We start from the raw sequence: 1,037 nt of genomic DNA, 5'->3' as shown, positions 1-1,037 counted from the left end.
TAATTAGTTCCATGCATGGCCCTGCGATCTAGACTAAGCTGCTGTGCACGGAGAACCATGGAGCCTGTAAAATGTCAACGAAATTAGCAGAGAAACCGAGTGGACTATACTGCTGGTTTTCACTTGTGATGATCCTTTCTCCCCTCTTTTATCTGACAGGAAACAAATGCTGGCCGGTCCGTGAGGAGCTGACCTACGAATTAACAAATGCAGGCCGGTGCAGTGCGTGACAGTGTCAGAAGCTTCTGGGACTTGGATCCAGCGAAACGTAGCCATTACCAAGGCTAACACCACTATAAATGGCTAGCATTGCTGCCCATTCTGCACAAACCCATAAGCCAAACAAAAACAGCTCTCTGGTAGGTGTTTACGCTTAGCGTTTTCATCCTACAATGAGATCACTGCCCATTGTAGTACTTTCCCTCCTGATTCTTGTCCTTGCTGCCCATGTATCCCAAGCCGATGACAAGGGCTCTTCGGTTGGAAGTGGGAAGGATTCCCATGATGGTGATGATCATAAATCAAATGGTGTAGGGCCGGTGAAAAAACCAAAATGCCCTAAGCCCGGACATGGTCCGAAAAACCATGACAATGATGGTCGTGGACCACCGGAAAAGGAGTGCGATGATGGAGAGACAACACCGTCATCACCTGGGCCTTCCCCAGACCAAGGTAATGGTTCGCCATCACCACCGCCATCCCCATCTTATTCACCACCCATGACTCCATCACCTCCACCTCCATCAGAAACTAGTCCTCCTCCGCCTTCATCAAGCCCCCCACCAACACCTTCATCTAGTCCCTCTGTTACACCTCCAACCTACGAACCTAATGATCAATCGCCACCGCCTCCATTGAATCCTTCGCCCATTCCCCCACCACCTCCATCTAGTGCGCCTGCGGCACCTCCAATGAACCCGACTAATGATCAATCTCCTCCACCATCTCCTTCATCTAGCCCCCCAACGATAGCTCCAGTCACCCCACAAACACCTCCATCTAGTCCCCCTGTTACGCCTCCATCTTACGAACCTAAT

The 1,037-nt window shown here is 50.6% G+C and overlaps 1 protein-coding gene across 1 annotated transcript; it reads left to right on the top strand.

Annotated features, from left to right (window-relative positions):
• Positions 1 to 281: 281 nt before the first annotated feature.
• On the top strand, positions 282 to 1,037 carry LOC125539677 (extensin-like; the record flags this gene model as incomplete). The annotated part of the gene is given in 1 exon segment (XM_048703186.1): positions 282 to 1,037. A coding segment is annotated over 1 exon segment (645 nt), but the record flags the coding sequence as incomplete, so codon positions are not given.

Source organism: Triticum urartu, chromosome 1 (assembly GCF_003073215.2).
Source record: "Triticum urartu cultivar G1812 chromosome 1, Tu2.1, whole genome shotgun sequence".
NCBI lineage: Eukaryota > Viridiplantae > Streptophyta > Magnoliopsida > Poales > Poaceae > Triticum > Triticum urartu.
The sequence above is the reverse complement of the archived record's forward strand: the minus strand, read 5'-3'. Positions and strand labels throughout refer to the sequence as shown.